General features: G+C 43.5%; 1 protein-coding gene across 1 annotated transcript in view; it reads right to left on the bottom strand.

The window, feature by feature from the left end:
* Positions 1 to 21,755, bottom strand: part of LOC117057138 (dynein heavy chain 11, axonemal-like) — a 205,127-nt gene that overhangs the window by 73,676 nt on the left and 109,696 nt on the right. Inside the window, exons 40-42 of the mRNA XM_033167945.1 lie at positions 17,007 to 17,168; positions 6,258 to 6,491; positions 364 to 510 (exon numbers count right to left, since the gene is read on the bottom strand). Coding sequence (XP_033023836.1) covers positions 364 to 510; positions 6,258 to 6,491; positions 17,007 to 17,168 — 543 coding nt within the window. The remainder of the gene's footprint in view (positions 1 to 363; positions 511 to 6,257; positions 6,492 to 17,006; positions 17,169 to 21,755) is intronic.

Genomic DNA, 21,755 nt, shown 5'->3' with positions numbered 1-21,755 from the left:
CACCCTGCCCATCTGACTGCATTGCCCTAGCCACTCGGAGGCTTCCAACGTACATAAAAACATAATAAAACATTAAACATGAAAACACTTCCTTATACAGTGCTGCCTTCAGGAGTCTTCTAAAGGTTGTATAGTTATTTATCTCCCTGGCTCAGGGGTTGCACATAACTCCATATCCTCCAACAATTCTCTGATGAAAAGTGGGACATTCTGGGATCAAATCAGAAACCAGGATGGCTTCTGTAAATCCAGGACTCTCCCTGGAAAATAGGAACCCTTGGAGCGCCCTTCCCTCTAGTAAGAGGGTTTAGGACCATGGCCTAAGTCTATATGTGTGTGTGCCTATCATTCATATTTCCATACCTTCTGCTCCTCCTCATCTGCGGTGGCTTTTTCTTGACTTAGTTTTTCTGTCTGTTGGCCAATTTTGTCAATAAGAGCCTCAGTGTCTTTGTTTCTCTGATGAAGTTCTATCTCTTGAACGGCAAGCTTAGACTTCAGATCTTCCACCTAAAATGTAGCAAGCATAATTGGGTAATTAAGTTTTAACAAGATTTAAATGATATTCAAAACAACCGGTTAAAAGGAGTCATTGCCTTGGGCTTTGTTGTACACTTGTATAATTATTTTCAGCCCTCTAGAGGATGCATAATTACATTTCTGTATTTATAAAAAAATGATTGCCTTGAAGGCACCAGTATGATTTTACAGTCTATTGACCAGCATATTGATGCGGGGGGGTCAAAATGTCCTCTAATAAAGAAATATTCCCAACAATTCTCAAACTATCCAGAGCAGGTTGTGTCAGTGCTTATTTGGATTTCGCTGTTTTTGAACAAATGTGAAGTCTTGCAGCTTAAGAAAATGTAGGATGAGATCATTACATCTTATATAAACAGAAGGGGAAACATGAAAATAACTAGGAATAACAAGCTTCTTTACTGTCTGATGCCGCCATTCTTCATTGTTCCACAAGAATATCGGAATGGCTTTGCTGGACCAGACAAGTGGCCCATCCAGCCCAACAACCTGTTTTCATTCTATGGCCAACCAGGTGCCCATAGGAAGCCTTTAAACAAAACCCCCCTAAAATAAATGAATTTACATTATAAGAATCAAGGAACAATCCCAAATTTGGTCAAAGGCCAGCTAAGGCGCTATAGGATAACAAAAGTGCTGTTCCACTGGCAGAGATGAGCCTTGCCTGTAAGGTGGCTATTACACCCACAGAGGAAACCCCAGTATGTGGGCATAGATGTATTACTGATGGTGCATCACACCAGTGTTAGGTAGCGAAAGGGGGTGTATCAATGGGAGGGTCACCCCCCCCACACACACACACAAACAAAATGGTTGAAACAAGCCAGTTTGGCTTAGGAAGTGGTGGTTCCTCCACCACAGAATCTCACAACCACCACCAATTTAGGATTGCTCTGTTATTCTTCATTACTAGAACCACCAGGAAGAGGTTCCCAAGTTCTGTTTGCTCACCTGGAAGCAGGATTGAAACCTGTGTCTCAAAGCACTTGCAACAACAAGAAGCTGAGCATGTTTGAATGTAGCTCCATCACCGCTAGTTATTTGCGAATAGGCAGCTTCAACGTGTAGAAGAATTTTCTGCCAAAAACATCTCTCTGGCTTTTCTCGTGTCAAGTGGAAATAAATCATGTTCTTGACACCAGAGGGGGAAAGCTCTGAACTGACATGCTATTTACTTAATTAAAGAGTACCATACCTATTCCTGGGTTTTGTCTCACTGTCATACTCTATTGTGACAAGAAATCCAGGACAAGCTAGCAGATAGGAGCAGTTGTCAATGAGTTCTGTGGGAGCAAGGTAACAAGTTGTGATATAGAATAAAGTAAAAAGTTGCAAAATCTAGCCTCTGCCTAAAGCAGCAGGTTCAGATTAGGCAACCTTGATTCGTTATCTGATTACACTATCTTCTTCCTGTTTTAATTTGCAAGACGACTGAAGCAGGGAGTGAATTATAGTATATTTAATCTTCAACCCAACAGAGTTATTTGTGCATCCCTGTATATTAAGTGAACATCTGCTTTTAACCTTCTTTTAGGAAAAATGCATATAATTCTACTAGGAGACACCAACAGTGCGCAAGTGTGCTGCCTTGCCCCCACAACAGAAGGGGCCGGTGCTGTGCGACATGCGCGAATGACGTCAGTGGGTGTGTGGACTAAAAAAAGGTAAAGGTAAACGACCCCTGACAGTTAAGTCCAGTCGCAGATGACTCTGGGGTTGCGGTGCTCATCTTGCTTTACAGGCAGAGGGAGCCGGCATTTGTCCGCAGACAGTTTTTCCAGGTCATGTGGCCAGAATGACTAAGCCGCTTCTGGCGCAACGGAACACTGAAACCAGAGCAGCGCATGGAAACGCCGTTTACCTTCCCGCCAGAGCAGTACCTATTTATCTACTTGCACTTTTGGGCGTGCTTTTGAACTGCTAGGTTGGCAGGAGCTAGGACAGAGCAACGGGAGCTCACCCCGTCGCAGGGATTTGAACTGCCGACCTTCTGATCGGCAAGCCCAAAAGGCTCAGCGGTTTAGACCACTGTGTGTGTGGACTATTCTGGTTTAATTTGACTTTGGGGGAAGTGGATTAACAGCTGAATAATGTTCAAATGTGGACACGCCCCTTAAGCTGTTTCTCAGCTCTCAGAAAGATGCAACAGCCCAGCTGCGTACAAGTGGAACATTCTGAATTACTTTTGTTGAAAAATTTCAAGCAACAGCAATGGGAGGACTTGTGGACTAGTCTATAATAAGTGGTTCCAGATCATGAATGATGGAAGTTTAGAACCTGTCAGTCATGAAAAGCTAACCAGTTGCAAATCCCGCCCCCACAAGGAGATATTGCTAAAGTAAGATGATAAAATTATAAGCATACAATATGCTATTAGCAGAGAAAGTCAATTTTATGCAAAATGATGAATGTCAGTTGAGACTGCCCCTAGGGCAATGCTTGTTAGTTCATAAATGAGCTGATTGTATGTTCACAGCTACAATTTTCATGAAGTCTCATTCAAAGAAATATTAATGGCAATTATTTAGCTACAGTATGGAGGGAACATACAACTGACAGTCTTCTTGCCAAAGCATTTCTTGAAATGTCATTTGAAAAGCAGAATTATCTTTTAAAGCAAACCCAACAGGACAGAGATTCACATGTTTGCTTTATATTAAAAGAACACCAATAAAGATACAACTAAATTTCTCACTACAGTCTCACAGCGTCCATCATTTGTACTTAACATTTTTGACTACTCCAGAGGAACAAATGCTGTGCGCCTTAAAGGAGGAAGGAGCTCAAGAAGGTTCAATATTATACCAAAAACTAAATTCAAAAGGGATTCCCAACTATACTGAAAAATGCATAGCTTGTTAATACTATAGAATGGCAGAAGACCTATAAGCTCACCTATAACCTATAAGCATGGTTTGGCCTCTTCACTCTCATCCTTAACTCTCTCTATCCTGGTAAACATTAGCTCTCCACTTAGCTCCTCCCTCAAAAGCAAAACTCTTACCCTGAACACAGTAAGTAGGACCAGCCCAATACATTTTGACACCTGAGGTAAACCACAAAATTGCACCCTCCCCTTGTCATGTAACTGTCTTTCAGTGCTGTGTGAGTTACTTACCTTGACTGTGGTGACTAGTTTCTCTCAGAGTGTGTGCCAGTATAGAGAAGAGCCTGTATTCTATATGTGATCCATTTTTAAGAAGAAGTTTATTTTAAACTTAATACAAGTTTTTTAAAATTTGTTTCAATGAAAACTCTGCTTAAATAATTCCTGCTGCGTGTCACCCCTCTCCGCTAGGGAAGAAGGGATAAGTGAAGAACTACATCAGGAATAAGGATGAAATAAATATCTACATCAGGATCTGCCACCGCTATAGATCCTGCCTCACCTTGCCAGCCCTGGTACTATCAATTGTTATGCCCTAGAAAATAGGCCGGAACTCTCTTTCTTCTTAGAGTTGGTTTAAAACAAGTCTTCTTTTGCTTAATCATTGTTGAGGGGTGGAAAATTCTGGAATGAGCGTTCCCCCATATCAAACGGGGTGCGCATGTTGCGAGGTTGCGAGGAGGCCCCTTTGGATCACGGTGGCAGCTCCTGGCAGTTGGTCTGGCTTCACCTTCCCAGGTTGGGATACCTGTGGACTCCGCCTACATTAGCAGCCGCCCAATCCTGGCTGGGAAGGTGGTGCCAGGGGGGATTGGCCAGGTAGAGGGAGGGATTATGCAGTACACACAATAGAACTCGAGTCATACCTGAGGAAGCGGCCGTTGGATTCAGAGCTTCCCCACCCTCCACTCCCTCAATTGATGCTTACTTTGCAGGTTTAACCACCCCCTTTTTTTCCACAGCCACACAGCCACGCAGGCGCTGCTATGACAAGGTCGCTGTTGAAGGGCCGGAAAGGAATTTCCCTGCATTGGCAGGTTTCGCCTTTCCCGTAGCAATTCGTCACAACTTTGGCGGTTGCAGGCCTTGGGCGGAATCCTTTAGACATTTACAGGATTGGGGGCGCGCGGGGCGGTGACCCCCCGCCCACATTGTGGCGGCGATAACAGGGTTCCCGTTAAAGGGGTCTCAAAGGGAGGCATTGACCAAACGCCCAGGGTCGTCATTGCCCTCCCCTTCCAGTGGCGGCGAACATAGGGGGTGGGCTATCTGCTTGAACATATGTTCTCCAGACTAGCCCACTTCCCAATCATGCTGGATAACCCTGAAGGTACCCAGAACCCCGGCTGGGGGGCTGGGAAGGATAAACGCCCAATGCCTGAGCCAAGGTCTTCCTACATCTGAAATATTAATAAAGTTGTGGCCAATTTAATCCCATAGAACGTTGTCATGAGTCTTTATTTCCCTCAGGGGCTGCCCCGGGGTACGGGGGGACTTCGCCTGACCATGCAATAAACACCCTAGCATGATGTGAGAATGTCACTGCGAAGCCCCATTGGAGGATATGTAGTGCCATACCACAATCCTGGATTTGCATGAAGTCAGGGCAGGGCAGGGGAGCAAAAGGGAAGGAAGGTTCCATAAGTCCGCTCACCCTCTTGGTGTGGCGGCGTTGCGGGAAGGCAGAGGCTTCACTGGGGCCCCGGCGAGGGAACTGGAACTTCTGTGCCCCTTCCTGGTAGAGAGACGACAATGGCACAACCCGGACCCAGTGGGCATCAACCGGGCTCAGAAAAAGGCTAACCCGCGCAGTGAGGCACTGCATACAGCAGTGGGATGGCTGGATGGTTTACCACTCCAAGATCACATTCTCGGATGAGACACTGTTTCAGCCGGATGGCATGCATCTTTTCCTATCAGGAAATGATATTTGATTGTCTGATGCGATTGAATAGATACAGCTGTGAGTGGTTTAGTGGCAAGCATTGCTCGGTTGGCAGCTGGGCATTGGGGCAATCCTGTGTTTTGGATGGAGGGGAGGTTGTAATCTCTGCCTGCCCCTCCAACCGCTGGTGTATCTCGTTAAAGGGATCTGGGGGGAGTGGCCATGTCCACGGGGCCAGGGCCAAAGGCACTCCTCCAGTGACCTGCGGGGGTCACCCCAAGCCAAACCCTCTTTAATCTGTATTCAATAAAGTTGTGGCCTGTTTTAACCCAAAATCAGTCTTATTGGTCTTTTATTTATATGGGTTGGGGTATGGGGAGCCCGATGCCTGGTCCTGCAGGAACGGTGGCCATAGCATGAGAGTGAGAAGGAAGAGACACTGAAAGGGCGGAAAAGGTGATTTAAAGATAAAGAACCATAAAAAGGAAAGCAAGGGCCTTGAAGTTGTCAATCAATGGCATATGGGCAGCAGATGGAACACAAATCACCTGGCCACAGTTTTTTTCTCTTTGGTGAGATGTACTGTATTTATGTTATAATATTTCCCCCTAAATTTGCATATATACAGATAAATTGGCATATATATGCAAGTTTCATGCAAGTCTTTGTCCCTTTTTTGGAGGTGCACATGCACATGCATATTAGGGATATAAAAGAATTTTGGTCCGCCACAGTTTTTAAATCTGTTGTAGGGAGAAATAACTTCCAGGTCAGAGGTCACTCTCCCACTCAAGACTATGGTAGTGTGGTGCCTCTTCTTTAACTCTGCAGTGCACACTTCCTCTACCCAGAAGCGGAGGATGCTACAGCTGAGGCAATGTCTGTTGCTGCTGAGATTTTGGAGATTTCGGAATTTCTTTCCCAGAAAAACATTTCATAACCTACCTGTGAAGCTGTAGTCTGCAGCTTTTGTAGCCCATTTTCCAATCTTTCCATTTTTTGAACCAACTCTTTTCTCTTCTTCGCTAGCAGATTCTGGTAGAGTTTAATTAGTTCCAGGAAACTCTTTGGTGTTGTGTAGTTATAATGCTTCTCATTCTGCTGGTATTTGACACTTACTTCATTAACGCTTGTGTGTGCAAAAGCAATGAAGTGGCTGATTGAAGGCTTCACGTGAGGCTGAAAAACAAATCCACAGCGATACTTCACAATATGTCAGGCTTCACTGTAGAACTGATAAAGTTGTACAGGAAATAACGTTTAGCATTGTTTTTCAGCACAATCCTATGTCTGTTTACTCAAAAGAAAGTACCATTATGTCCAATGCATCTCACTTCTTAGTGTGTTTAGGATAGTTGCTCATTTCAAGACTGACAACAAAATCTTATACATGTCTTACAACATGTGACTTACTCCCAGGTAAGCATGTATAAGCCTGGTGTCCCAAAACTATGTCTAAATGTGTTTCATTGTATTTTAGCTATTGTTTTTAACTAGTTTGCCTTTATTACTTTGAATTTTATACTTACATTTTTTAAATGTTGCATACCACCTTGAAACCCAACTTGGGAGAAAGGTAAGATATAAATAAATTGAATAATAATAATTATTGAATAATTGAGGTTGCACCTACTTGGGGTTGCACCTAGAATAATAATAATACTAATAATAATAATAATAATAATAATAATAATAATAATAATAATAATTCTAGGTGCAACCCCAAGTAGTTTGCTTAAAGAACCGCCCAAGGTTACAGAACATATGCTAAGTTCATGTCTGTACACCCAATTATTACATTTATACCCTAATTCCCTTCCCTTTTTTATGCTCACAACAACCCTCTGATGTAGGTGTGAGACAGAGAGGGTGACTGGCTCAAGGTCATCCATAGAATCATAGAGCCATTACATTTGGTAATGCTATAGAACTGCAGAGTTTGAAGGCACCGCCAGAGTTATCTAGTACAACCACAGTAAGGCTTGAACCCACGGCCCTGAGATTAAGAGTCTTATGCTCCACTGGCTGAACTATATCCAAGTGAGCTACATGACCCTGGTATCTCATGTTCCAGTCCAACACCCTAACCACCAAACCATGCTGATAATCAAATTGCTAATGAGAATTTAACTTCATCTTGCCTCTCATTATATCAGTTTGGCGATGTATTTTTAAACTGAGCTAGTTGTTTTACGCCCTTCTCTTGAGGCTGATTTAATTATGGAATTGACATATAATACTTGCTTTTGTTATACTGTTTTAGTTGCATATTTTCTGTTGCAAACTTTAAAGCAGCCTGGAAGGGTGTGTGTGCAAAAAGTGGGGTAAAAAGTTTCCAAAATAAAATGCAGTCGGTGAATCTTAAAGAGTTCTCTCTTTCTCCTGACTTTTTTGTCATTTGCTGCAACTGCATTGCAGGAATGCATAAGAAAAAAAACCCAGCTGGTTCAGTCTCTCAATCCTTGGAGTCAAGCAGCTGCCGACTACAGGTGATGTATTGCATGAACACTTCAGTCTATCATTGCAATACATCAAAGCAAGGTACTTGTTTGAAGGTGGAATTACTCAAAAAGTGTTGTCATTTAGCAGACCTGTCCGGGAACAAGGGATCAGTTCAGTAATGGAGCAGAAGACACAGTATACTGCTAGGAGGAAGGAGCCCCCCCCCACACCTTTAGCTTCAAAATATTAGTGCATTAATGAAATACAATTTGCATTCATACAGATTGCAGCACAGGGGAAGGTCACAATGTGACTGTAATTACTCAGAATCAAATGCTATTCCAACAGAAATAGGTTAGGCTACTCTAGCTATGTTGCTACGGTTGTTTCCACTCTAGTAATTTCCCCTCGAATAGTCATCCTACATATTTGCAGAGAATCCAAACGGCAGTATCAAACTGTTGCAAGTCCAGTATTTCCATATGGCCTTGCTAATCTATTTCCAAGCCTGGTTTGTGATTTATTTTTTTATTATTTGCACTATAATTGTACTGTACTGCAAAGCGGACAGGCAGAATGCTATTGAGACCTTTTCAGGGCTCCTGCACATCTAATTAAAAAAAAAAAAATCCTGCTTGTAAGTTCTGCCTCTTTTGAGTGCCCCCTCCCCCCATTGCTCATGGCTGGAGGATGGATGACAAATAGACAATTGCCTCCTGACCAGCACTATTTTGTATAAAAACGTAAAATAAAAATAACGCAAGGACTCCATCAATGAAAGTCTTACCCTTGGTGCTGTGCGGTGTAGTGGAGCCAATCTGCCACTCTTCCCATCACATGCCAGAACTGCACTGAGCTCCCTATGCCTCCCCTCTCATAAGTGGCAGCAACATGCCGAGTTTGGGAGTCTGTGCGGCAGCAGTGCCACACCTATGCCACAGCACCAGCCACTACTGTTGCTCTTATTGGGCAATGCATGATTCTAAATAATGTTAGCAAATCTAAATACAGAACTGGGACACACACACACACACACACACACACACACAGAGAGAGAGATGTTATTTCAGAGCAATTAATCACAGTTAAAAGCATGTGATTTTGCAAACATGGTCCCTAGATCCTCAATACTGCTACAACATTCAGCATGGTGTGGGGATGATATGCTGATTCCATCTCAGTCCTAGTTGCAGTGGCCTAGACTGCACGGGCAACATGTTTGCCCTGAAAGGGCTAAGTAATTTCTACATAGCCCAAGCCAACATGTACAAATCCCCTGAAGGGTCTTGGGAAGTACCTGTTTGGCTGACACGGCCATTGCCTCTGTGAAGGGCTATTGCAAAATATACGCGTTTGGCATGCATAAGGTCCAAAATTCATTGCCCAAGTTAGTGCTGCGAAGGCTCGTATGTGAAACCCTGGACAACCACCCCCTCCCTATCTCTTAGTGTAGAAGCTACTGGGCTAGATGTACCAGCTTTCCATGTGCTTTCCCCTTTACCAAAGCTGAAAAAGTACCCTAGGGCAGGCCGAGAGGAAAATAAAGAGCTGGCATTGTCTGTAAATGTCCTCAGTCCCCAGCAGAGTTTTTTTTCCTGCTGAGAACTGGGATTGTCAGACCCTGAATTCCTGGGAGGAATGGGAAGTGGGGTGGGAGAATCTACAGGCACAACTGCTTCAATTTACTCCTGCCAAGGAAAAAATTATTGACCTTCAGGCAGCAGAAGGGAAAGAAAGAGGCATGACATACCATCCAACATTTCTCCAATGAAAATAGGGATGTCCTATTCCATGATGATGATGATGACGACGACGATATACAGTTGTACCTCGGAAGTTGAACAGAATCCGTTCCGGAAGTCTGTTTGACTTCCAAAACGTTTGGAAACCAAGGCATGGCTTCCGATTGGCTGCAGGAAGCTCCTGCAGCCAATCGGAAGCCGCGTCAGCCACGGCGGACATTCGGGTTCCAAAGAACGTTCGCAAACCGGAACACTCACTTCTGGGTCAGCAGCATTTGGGAGCCAAAACCTTTTAGTCACAAGGCATTCGTCAACCAAGTTATGACTGTAATGGTAATAATTTTACTATCTATACCCTGCCTGTCTGACTGGCTTGCCCAAGCTACTCTGGGCAGCTTTGAACATATATAAAATATAATAAAACATTGAACTTTAAAAAAAAAAAAAAAAACCAATACAGGGCTGCCTCCAGATGGCTCAGGGGTCACATAACTCCATACCCTCCAACATTTCTCTAATAAAAATAGGGACGCCCTAAGGAAAAGAAGGACATTTCACGGTCAAATCAGAAACTGGGAGACTTCTGTAAATTCGGGACTGTCCCTGGAAAATAGGGACACTTGGAGGGTCTGTCATGAGAATGGCTGCTTATGAACATTTGATAATTGGTGTTCACATGTGAGCACATTTCCTCGAATTCTCATCATGACATCTGTATACACGATTGCATAAGTGAGATTCCTCCCGAGGTTGTCAGACATGCTTATTCCAGATTGCTGTTTCTATTCGTATCAATTACCGAGCTGACTACACAAATCTCATCCACTTTATTTTAATCTTTTGGATGATATGCTTTTAATGCACATCATCCAAAAGATTATTAGCAACTTATTGTTGTTACCTTTTAAAAATCTACTTTTGAATAGCGAGATTTCTTAGTAGCAATTGTCAGCCTGTTAAGTGCTGTTCAGACCTCTGAATGTAATCTTCTACCCAGTATCTATGGCACCCAGTATATTTCTAGTATGTTAATTATTTCAAGGCGGGAAGATGAAATACCAAAAAAGGCTTTGTTGTCTACTCAAATTAGCATAACCAAAAGAGAAATAAATTTCCTACAACAAAGACAGGCAATACAATAACTCAAAAGAGTGGAGTTTTTTTCATTAGTGTATCAAACTGCAAGACAGAAACATGTAATTTGAAAAAAAAAGCTCATAAGTAAAAATGGAAACACAGCTGATGTTGCATTAGCATGTAGGTTTCAGATATGAGGATTCTGGAGCTATTTTGAATTACCGGTAAGTTTAAATGCCTTATATCAAAGATTTTAAGAAATGGTGCAGCCTCCAGCCCTGGGAAATTACTCCCATTGGCTTCAGTGGGACTGGCTTGCACTAAAAAGAAATGTTCTTCTTTGCACTGAATTGTTTTTCCTTATGGTAGACTGCTTCTTTTAAAAAAAACCAAAAAAAAAAAAACACACCACCCACCCCTCTAACCTTAGTACTGTAACTGGGAAAGTTTTAAATGTGTGTCGGCAACATGAGTGACCTTACAATTGCACTACAACAACATTTCTATGAACAGAGTATAAGACAGGGGTCAGCAACCTTTTTCAGCCGTGGGACGGTCCACCGTCCCTCACACCATGTGGTGGGCCGGACTAAATTTTGAAAAAAAATATGAACAAATCCCTATGTCCCACAAATAAGCCAGAGATGCATTTTAAATAAAAGGACACATTCTACTCATGTAAAAACACGCTGATTCCCGGACCGTCCGCGGGCCGGATTGAAAAGGAGATTGGACTGCGTCCGGCCCTCAGGCCTTAGGTTGCCTACCCCTGGTATAAGAGGAAACTTGTAAGTTGTAAGATCGGAGACCGGGAAATCACATGCCAAAAATCCAAGTAGTAGATGCTATAGAGCAGGGGTAGGCAACCTAAGGCCCGTGGACCGGATCTGGCCCAATCGCCTTCTCAATCTGGCTCACAGATGTCCAGGAATCAGCATGTTTTTACATGAGTAGAATGTGTCCTTTTATTTAAAATGCATCTCTGAGTTATTTATGGGGCATGCCTGGTGTTTTTACTTGAGTAGAATATGTGCTTTTATTTAAAATGCATCTCTGGGTTATTTGTGGGGCATAGGAATTCGTTCATATTTTTTTTTCACAATATAGTCCGGCCCACCACATTGTCTGAGGAACAGTGGACCGGCTCACGGCTGAAAAAGGTTGCTCACCCCTGCTATAGAGGGTTGTTGAGAGAAAAAACCATGTGCCCACATTCTTTTAAAAAAGGCAGGGATAGGCCTACTGCATGCATATTAGAGGCAAGATACACCCTTGTTGTATTTTGAAATCCTTAATCTCACATAAAATACTATTTTGATGTGCTCACATGCATTTCACCTTTCGGTTCTTGAAACCCGGGAACACATTTCCCCTGACGCCTCCTGCGAATTTACAAGTCTTCTGAGCACATTCCCTGCTTTGCATGGAAAATGTATTTGCACAGTTGTCAGCATGATGGACAGGGGGAGAATGATGCGAAAGTGCAGTGATCTTTTACTTGTTACTACATACAATAGCCCAGTAGGACTCATGATGTGTTGGTGAGACAAACTGTGCCCTATTCTGGAACATATTAAGTTTGTCTCCAGGACACACATGACTTCACGAGGGTGTCTAACCTCATTCATAATAGATGCTAATCTTTTCAGGGCTGACTGATGACAGCATTTCCTGCCCTTCACGGAATTAGAGCTGGGTTTTATCAAAGGACTCAAACTGCCTGCTAATTAGACTAATTCCCTTCATCATGAATTATTTATTTCCATTGGTAACCGATCACTGTGACATTAATGGGTTCTGCTCAACTTAGTTTCCTACTAATATACACTATAAGTTAAATGTTTAAAAAACTCCCCATACTTTTAACTGCAAGTTAAATGTAACCTCTAAGTCGAATTCCTGACATCATTTGCAAAGGAAGGGGGTCTGCTGATGTCAAGTGATCTAAAACCTGCTTGAATTCTGACGTTTTAAGTTAATATTTCCTGAGTTAAGTCAGAAATCTATGGGGTTGGATCACCAATATGATTATTGAGTTTGAGAGGCGTTGACAAGAATGTTTCCCATCAATGCTGGGTCTTGCAGACAAGGGCAGCTTTTGCAAATGCAACATAATCATTAAAGGGAAGGAAACACTGAAATTGTAGGAAAGGTCTGCTCCAGTTAAATTGTTGTGGTCACTTCATTTCAAAGCTTGCGGTTGTGTAAAGGCATTGAAACACACACACACACACACACACACACACACACACACAGAGTAATTTTTAATCTCACCCAAAATGAGGTCACAATACAGAATACATGACACACAGAGGCGGGGTAGCTAAGCCTTTATCTGGTTGGTGCTACTTCAAATTGTGGTAGGGGTTCACAAGACACCTACCATATATATGCAAGAAACTTTCCTGCACCTAGAGAACATGGCAGAAGAAAATAATACCTACTGCTTCTAAGCTCAACTGTTAACCAGCTGGTCCCTACTGGTGGATAACTTGGGTTGGCTTCCTAGAATAGAAGTGATCCTAGCAATCCCATTATTTCTCCTAAATAATAATAATAATAATAATAATAATAATAATAATAATAATTACCTCCTTTTTTGCTTTGGAATAAAACATTTTTCATTTATTTAATGCTTCAGCAGGGCAAATTATAAAAAAACAACCCACGGAGAAGTGGATTGCCTTGTGGCAGTACCCATAATGGGGAACTGTGGTTTAATGGAAGCCAGGATATCTGAATCAAAACCAGCAAGCAATGGGAAAAGGAGAGAAGTAAGCAGAGGAACACATAGCCATGGTGCTCCTCCACCACTTCAAAAACCATGGCTTATGAAGTCGTGAATTAACATTGAAATGGAGCCACCATATATCAATTCCTAACCTTTTCAAACTTTCCCCCTCGTATTCACACCTTCTTATTAATTCACTGATTCAAACATCTCTATCACACCTTTCTATGCAAAGGCTCCAAACAAAATACTTGCCCTGTGCACACACACAAAATTCCAGCACTTTAGCTGGCCTAGAAGTACCCTAAACATCCTGGAATATACATGAAAGAGAGATGTGTAAATGTCCAGTTTTCAGATTCTCCCCCAAATCACGGTGTTCTTGGCTAACTCACTTACAGAATATCCGCTAATAAAGTCACTTTGATGTACCCTTTTGTTTTTGATATACCCATAAGAAAGTCAGTAAGTTTGCATATAACAACCACAGAATCATAGAATTGTACAGTTGGAAGGGAAGAAGAAGAAGAAGAAGAAGAAGAAGAAGAAGAGAAGAAGAGTTTGGATTTGATATCCCACTTTATCACTACCCGAAGGAGTCTCAAAGCGGCTAACATTCTCCTTTCCCTTCCTCTCCCACAACAAACACTCTGTGAGGTGAGTGGGGCTGAGAGACTTCAGAGAAGTGTGACTAGCCCAAGGTCACCCAGCAGCTGCATGTGGAGGAGCGGAGACACGAACCTGGTCCCCCAGATTACGAGTCTACCACTCTTGACCACTACACCACACTGGCTCATCTAGTCCAACCCCCTGCAATGCAGGAAACTTTTCCCCAATGTGGGGCTCAAACCCGCAACCCTGAGATTAAGCTTCTCATACCCTACCGACTGAGCTATAAATAACCACCACTACAATAATAATAATAAAAATAGTAGTAGCGGAATTTGAGGAATCACATGCAAAAGAAGAGGCTGACATAACTGCTAATTATATTATTGTTTGTTATGGTTTGCACGGGATTAATTTGCAGATAAGGAAGTCTGCTCCAAATAAGAAAAAAATCTTTTGAAGGATTATGTGCTACTTGCGTACAATCTCTCTGCACAAAATACAGCATGAAGACTATTACTTAATTTAGTTGAAATGGTAGCTTGTTGACAAAAGAAACCTTGCTGAGATTGAAATGCTGGAAATGTGGCTTTTATGAAGCAAATAAATAAATAAATAAATGCAGTAGCATGCAACAATACCATTTTCTTTATAACGGTGACACAATATTTAGCTCTGTAATTTAAAGGTAATTGCTCTATTTTCACGATGTTAATGCTACTGAAAAATATGGTACGAGAAATAAGTAAACTTTTCCCTTAGGATAGGAAATTGCTTTTAATGGAGGAAACTGCCATTCATTTTTGCTTTTATGTTAGCAGCAAATTCATTAGGTTAGACCTAGATGGAATGAAAGACTTTTGTAGCTTAATACTGTCATTAAGCAGCAGTCTGGCTTAGACTTACTTACAAAGTAAGAACAATTTGATTCAACTTGAGATCATGCTGTGCCTGAGAATGCTCACAGGCCCTAGAGAACTGGGTTATTGTTTTCTGTGTAATTGGTCCAAATGGTGATATTCTACTACCGTATCCTAGAGATTCCTATTGCTTCTTTTTTTTTTAATGGTTTATTTTCTTTTTCAGATAATACCCAATTACTCCTCATTATTGCTGACAGCCCCAGAACTCCATTCTGGTTCCATTTTATTTGGACAGCACATAACTGAATAGCTGAAAGCAGCAGAAACCCAACCATTAGATAGAGTGAAGCAACCACCTCAGAGAAGAAGAGTTTGGATTTGATATCCCGCTTTATCACTACCCAAAGTTGTCTCAAAGCGGATAACATTCTCCTTTCCCTTCCTCCCCAACAACAAACACTCTGTGAGGTGAGTGGGGCTGAGAAACCTCAGAGAAGTATGACTAGCCCAAGGTCACCCAGCAGCTGCGTGTGGAGGAGCAGAGACGCGAACCCGGTTCACCAGATTATGAGTCTACCGCTCTGAACCACTGTACCACAGCATTCCCCAGTCATTCCTCTCTGTTGCCACATGAGCCTTTTAATCTGGCCTGCTGCATCGGGAGTGATGGAGGATGCTAGGGTGTAAACAAAATAAATGTCCCAATCACCAATGTTGAAGTAAGATTCATCAGAGTTGGTTTCTGTATGTGGAACTGGCCGGGGTGCCATCTTGCCCCTTCACCTCAGGCAGCCTAATGTCTTGGGCCAGTCCTAGCTGAAAGGAAAATCAGACTGACCTCTCCTGCATCCCATGAGGTTATTCCCGCTACATCATACTATGCCACTGGCATACATGGTGCTTTGCAGAGGATCCTAAATAATAATTAAAAAGTCTGCTTCTGGTGCCAAGGTGCTTGCAGTCAACATTTTGACTGTGTGGAAGCAACGAATGAAAGTGAGGAGGAAGACAGAGAAAGAGAGAGAGAAAGGTAAAAGGTAAAAGATAAAGGACCCCTGGACGGTTAAGTCCAGTCAAAGGCAACTATGGGGTTGCGGCGGTCATCTTGCTTTCAGGCTGAGGGAGCCGGCGTTTGTCCACAGATAGCTTTCCAGGTCATGTGGCCAGCATGACTAAACTGCTTCTGGCACAACGCAACACCGTGATGGAGGCCAGAGCGCATGGAAACGCCATTTACCTTCCCGCCACAGCAGTGCCCATTTATCTACTTGCACTTTTGACGTGCTTTCGAATTGCTAGGTTGGCAGGAGGTGAGACAGAGCAATGGGAGCTCACCCCATCATGGGGATTCGAACCCCTTTTTTATTGGCATGCCCAAGAGGCTCAGTGGTTTAGACAACAGCACCACCTGCATCCCCCATAGAGAGAAAGAGAGGGAAGGGGAACAATGGATGAAGGTGAGCAGGTGCACTCTGCCAGATGATTACCATGATCAGTCTACAATAGAAGGACTCACCTGGTTGGTCCTAAAGGTTTCCTGGACCCAAGTCAATCAGGACTTTGCATATTAGCACAAGAACCTTGCACCTGGTCAAGTAGGATGTGGGTAGCCAGTGCTCTTGTTTTAGCAGAGGTGTCAACCATGTTCCCCCAACAGCAGCCCAGCCATTGCATTCTGCATGGACTAGATGGCCCTTTGCAACGCTACAATTCTATGATTCTACCTGGACCAGGCACAACAGCAACCCCAGCTAAAACGCATCACAGCAATCCAGTTACCAATGCATGGACTACAATGGCCAGGTTATCCCAATCCAGTTACACTGTAGCTATGCAATGAAGTACTTATTTTTGTTCTCCTGAATCTCCTGCTATTTCTCCTGGCAATTCTATTTGTCATGCTACTTTTATCATTTTATCTTGATTTTTTATTTTTATTTTTTTAAAAAACCCATTGATTAGCTATCTGGAGATCCTGTGGTTGAGACAGAAAGTTGCATTTGTCTATTGAACTATATATCATGCTTTCTGTTCCAATCGCAGGATCTCCAGATAAGTAATATCCAAACCAATAACTAATGTCTAATTTCCCCCAGTGAAGCGCGGTTTTGAAGAGGCAACAGTAAACAGTTGTGGGTTCCATAGCGACAAAAGGTGGCTAGTTCTGCAAAATGGAGCATTTTCAGAATTCATGCACAAAACCCACGGCAGCAAAACAAGCTGTACTTACATCAAGTAAATCCATCTTGTCAATGAAGCTGGTGCTAACGGACTGGAGAGCGGCCAGGGGCCAAGCATGGAACCAGTCAATGGCAGTGCAATTGACGAGGGCTGGAAATTTCCTCGCTCTTGCTCTCAGGGTGAAACCCACCGGGGAGAAGCATAACACAACCTGGGAAGCAAAAACCGTACCCATGAGAGAGTCTTCAGTAATTAACCAGGCTTTAAATTAACGTCGGAAGACTAATGGTACCATTCAGATAATTAATTAGTTGGACACACCAAGTAAAACTTCAAAATGTGCTTCCCTAAATCAGTCAGCTCAACACATTCCCATTCCCAGCTGTGCACTTACAATCCATTCAGGATTCTCGGTCTATGGTAGCCAGTAGAACTCTCTGTGACCTTATAGACAGAGCTGCTCAATAATACTAAAGACACAATCCAGCCAAAGTTAAGCACTTTTAAGTTCCACTGGGTTCAACAAACAGCTGCATCTAGAGAGCTGGTGTGCAACAATGGCTAAAAAGACTAGGCTACAAAGCAGATTGCGCCATGGACTCACTAGATCAGTGGCGTCCAAACTTTTAACAAAGGGGGAAAGATTTGATGAAGGGCCAAAGGGCCAACCAAAGTTGTTGACCTTTTTTTTAGGACTGAAGTTGCTGAGGTTTTTTTAGGATTCTACCCCAGGAAATAAACTGACACAGGGGCCGGATTAAACAGACAGGGGAACCGGATTATTAGCCCCCGAAACGGACTTTGGACATGCCTACACTAGATAATCTTAGGCAAGTCACTCTCAGCCACCCAACTCCTAACACGCACACACACACACATACACACCTGCAATATGGGGATAATAATGTCAATTTATATAGCATCCCTGTAAAGTACCGCTAGATAATGCATTCTATACAGTGCTTTGAAACCATGAAATTATATAAATGTTAAGGTGACAGCAATGGCTTTCCCAAATCTATGAGAATTGAAGTGCTTGACTTTGGCTAGACCATGCCCTCGTCACTTGGGCTCTGATGCTTGAAGCTAGCAATGGTGAGAGTGCTTTAAATATGCATGTATTGAATAATGAAATATCAATGTACCCACATAGTTTTAAACTGGTGATGCCTTCTCAGGTGGGGCAGAAGTGTTTTATCACAATGGATGAAATATAGGAGGCCTTTAATGAAATCCACAGGCCTCATTTCTAATTTCCCTTAAGTATATTATACACCACCCACACCAAGTCTTATGTTGGGTCAAATTAGACATGATGTCTAATTTTTTGACACATTTTTTTTTAAAATGCAAAATAGCAGCTGGTGTGTGTGTGTGATGATTATTGGGATCACAACAGAAAGAGAGAGGGGGGATTAACCTCCTGCTGTGGGGCTGTGGGTTAAACCACAGAGTCTAGGGCTTGCCAATCAGGTCGGGGGTTCGAATCCCAGCGACGGGGTGAGCCCCCGTTGCTTGTCCCTGCTCCTGCCCACCTAGCAGTTCGAAAGCACATCAAAGTGCAAGTAGATAAATGGGTACCGCTCCAGTGGGAAGGTAAACGGTGTTTCTGTGCGCTGCTCTGGTTCGCCAGAAGCGGCTTAGTTATGCTGGCCACATGACCCAGAAGCTGTACCCCGGCTCCCTCGGCCACTAAAGCGAGATGAGCACCGCAACCCCAGAGTTGTTTGCGACTGGACCTAATGGTCAGGGGTCCCTTTACCTTTACCTTCTGCTGCAGTGCTGAAGCAAATTGCTCCTCTGAAGCCATTTGGATTTAACATCACATGGGGTACGCAAGGGAAGTAGCAGCAAAGGTAAAGGGGCTGCTCCCCTATGATATGACCTTTGTCACACCACACTTCCCAATGCTACAAAAGTGACAGTACAGAACTCTGCTTTTTGTTGTGAAAAATAATTACATACAGTGGTACCTTGGTTTATGAACTTAATCCATTCCGGAAGTCCGTTTTTAAACCAAGGCGTTCTTAAACCAAGGCGTGCTTTCCCATAGCAGCGGGGGACTCAATTTACAAATGGAACACACTCAACAGGAAGCGGAACATGTTCTGCTTCCAAGGCAAAGTTCACAAACCAAAACACCTACTTCCGGGTTTGCAGTGTTCTTAATCGAAGCTGTTCATAAATTAAGCTGTTCTTAAACCAAGGTACCACTGTATTACATTCTCCTTGCTTTTCAGATAGTAGATATCTGTACCTTACTGTAACCAACAGTACCAACAGTAACTTAACACACATTAATTAAAACAGTAGTAATCTGGCACGAGCAATAGAAATATTTCATAAGAAAAAGTGGTGCGTGCTATTTCCTTGTGCACACAAACTTTCCTAAGGGCTTATGAGCACCAGTATAGCCCAACTGATGGAATGATGGATATTGGCTGGAACTGGATATTCTTACTAAACATCAAGAAGAACATTCTGACAGTAAGAGCTGTTCCCCAGTGGAACAGACTCCTGTGAGATGTAGTGGGCTCTCATTCCTTGGGGGTTTTTAAGCAGAGGTTGGATGGCCACCTGTCATGTATGATCTAATTGAGATTCCTGCATTGCAGGGGGTTGGACTAGATGACCCACGGGATCCCTTCCAACTCTACAATTCTGATTCTATGAAAGAAGATTAATTTTAAAAAAAACTTGTCAAGCATGATTTGAGAATCAGTGGCTATAAAACCTGCTGGTTCTATGTACAGTATATGCTTTGCAATTTCAGAATACTGAAGATAGGTTAAACAAGCAAGCATTTGCTTTAGGCGGTCCTTAGGTTAGGAACTTCCCCAGAATTACCAATGAAGGTCACCATGAAGGATTTGATAGAAGGCCAATAAAGATTAAAGAGTTACCAAAGCTATCCATCATCTGAAGAATGGAAGGAGCAAGCAGGTATTGATCAGACCTCTAGTAGGAAGTGGCAAGGTCACACGTGGCTAACACAAGAACTGTACAAGAGAGTGAGCTGGATGGAGCTCAACAGGCAAGAAATTAATGTGCTTAGTAATGTGCTACACACAGCACACCCAAGGATGTTGCGACACACAGACCTTAGGTGTTGAAATATTATCTGGCTTATTTGGAAAATGCATATCGCTCCCTTCTATTGCAGCCACAACACTCAGGGGAGCTTACAACAGCTTAGAAATATCCAACAGAAAACTGCATTAAATTTCCATACCGCCCTTCATCCAAGGATCACAAGGGCAGTTTCCAGTATCAACTGCATTTTACTCAAGAGTAGCCCCATTGAAATCAATGGCCCTTAGGGCTCATCCACACTTCTGGAGAGGGGGAGAGACCACTTTTTAGTACTCAGTCGTCCCAAGTGGCAATTCGGGTTTTTACTGGCTGGACGTTTCCTCCAATTTAACGCTAAAGAGAGGATATTCCCTGGGAAAGGAGTGGGGAAAGGGTGGTACCGCTTGGACGTCTGCTTTCTAGGACTAGTTGAAGTGTGCATGAGCCCTTAGTCACCAGGGAATTAAAAAAAAAGCCCTCAGACACAGACCTGGAAAACCTATGCCGCTGCCTAGAAATGCAATGCAAAGCTAAGTGTGGAGGAGCCCTTATCTGAATACCACCCCAGAGATGGGGGCATGTCAGAGACTGGACTCAAGAAGGTGAGACAGATGAGGAGTAGTGGAGATCACCCCCCCCTTCTCCAGATGCTGCAGGAGAAGAAGAATGCAGCATTGATTTACAGCAGGGGTTTGAGGAAGATCACAGCTCGGAGAGAGACAAACAAAATAGTTGGGAAGTGTTAGAAGAAATTGGGGGGGGGGGTGCATTGCGGCAGGGCAGCCAGCTGACACGTTGTCACTGGAGAGTATTTCTGATCCCCCTTCTCCCAGAACTCGGCGTTCATTAAGGGCGCAGGAACTACGGAATCAAGAGGCATTTGGCCGGAAGCAGCCGCCGTAAAGCGAGATGTTGTTGCTAGAAGGAGGAGCCCACTTTGGAGCAACGCCGTTGTTGAGGCTCATTGCGTTGTTTGGTCTCTCGCTATTAGGATTGAATACAACTCATTAAAAAGGACTCTCCTTGTTTTCTCAGCTCTTGCTGCAACCGGGGGAGGAATAGGTTTCCCGAAGCCTTGGCAGAACCTCGGCAGAGCGGCAGTCTCACGCTCTACTTTTTGCACTGCATTAGTAGTTGACTCCCCCTCATTCCTGAACATTATATACAACTCCCAGTTGGGAATAATCCTTCAGACATCCAATGAAATGGACTCTAGTCCATGAAAGTTTATGCCATGCAGTGGTGTAGCATTGGGGGGGGGGAGTCATGGCCCTGGGTGCATTTTTTGAGGTGGTGTGACCAAGTGCCCCAACGACAGACAGCCTCATTGAAGTCAGAGCCGTGGGGAGGTAAACTGCGCCCAGGTTGGAACTTCAGGGGGTGGCACTGGTGTGCGAGGGAGCCGTGGGGGCAGCTTCCTCGCACAACAACCTAATGTTGCCAGCCGGCTGGCCGCAACTCCACTCTCAAGTCAAGCCTGACCTGGAGGCGGAGAGGCAGCGGCAGCCTTGCCACCCCTCTCCTCTACTGGGCTCCAGCACACACGGTGAGGCTCCCTCCATGTCACCCCCACCCCACCCCCGGGAAGGTATGCTCTGCCACTGACGCCATGATAAATACAGCAGATTTTAAGGTGCTACAAGATCCTTTTATGGTTTTTCTGCAACTGACTAACGCAGTTACCCCTCTGGAAGTTTTTAGTCCCATAAGTGATCTAGAATAATAA

This window comes from Lacerta agilis, chromosome 1, assembly GCF_009819535.1.
Source record: "Lacerta agilis isolate rLacAgi1 chromosome 1, rLacAgi1.pri, whole genome shotgun sequence".
Lineage (NCBI taxonomy): Eukaryota > Metazoa > Chordata > Lepidosauria > Squamata > Lacertidae > Lacerta > Lacerta agilis.
The sequence above is the reverse complement of the archived record's forward strand: the minus strand, read 5'-3'. Positions and strand labels throughout refer to the sequence as shown.